This window comes from Fulmarus glacialis, unplaced genomic scaffold (genome assembly GCF_000690835.1).
Source record: "Fulmarus glacialis isolate BGI_N327 unplaced genomic scaffold, ASM69083v1 scaffold33845, whole genome shotgun sequence".
Taxonomy (NCBI): Eukaryota; Metazoa; Chordata; class Aves; order Procellariiformes; family Procellariidae; genus Fulmarus; species Fulmarus glacialis.
This window is the reverse complement of record NW_009214208.1, coordinates 5,175-5,567: the sequence shown is the minus strand read 5'-3', so window position 1 is coordinate 5,567 and position 393 is coordinate 5,175. Positions and strand designations below refer to the sequence as shown.

At 60.6% G+C, this 393-nt stretch overlaps 1 protein-coding gene across 1 annotated transcript in view; it reads right to left on the bottom strand.

The window, feature by feature from the left end:
• Positions 1 to 131: 131 nt before the first annotated feature.
• Positions 132 to 393, bottom strand: part of SAE1 (SUMO1 activating enzyme subunit 1) — a gene marked incomplete at both ends in the record, with an annotated part of 4,326 nt that continues 4,064 nt past the window's right edge. The window contains one exon of the mRNA XM_009578479.1: positions 132 to 237. Within this exon, the coding sequence (XP_009576774.1) occupies positions 132 to 237 (106 nt within the window). The remainder of the gene's footprint in view (positions 238 to 393) is intronic.

The window sequence follows — 393 nt, the reverse complement described above, 5'->3', positions numbered from 1 at the left end:
AACAAAAATAATCAAAAGCTCGTTTTCACCACAGGAAGCGCCTCACGCTCATTCGGGGAGCGCATGCTTGGTTGCGTAACCAAACGAAGCCCAATTTCCCGATGCCGGCAGGGAAAAGCAGCGGGAATTACCTTGGAGGAGGAAATAATCCGGGGTGGTGCGTTTCAGCGCCGTCTTCGCCTTCTCCCCGCTCCAGTCGACGGCCAGGGCTTCCTTCAGCTGGCAGAAAACCACTCGCTGCGAGGGGAGAGAAGGCGTTGGGTGAGTGGGGGGGGTCCTTCGTTACGAGCGCAGAGCGAAGCCCCCCCATCCCGGGCGGTGTGTCCCCCCTCCCCTGGGCAAGGCAACCCACCACGTCGGGCAGGAGGGAAGAGCAGGATCGCCCTAATCTTC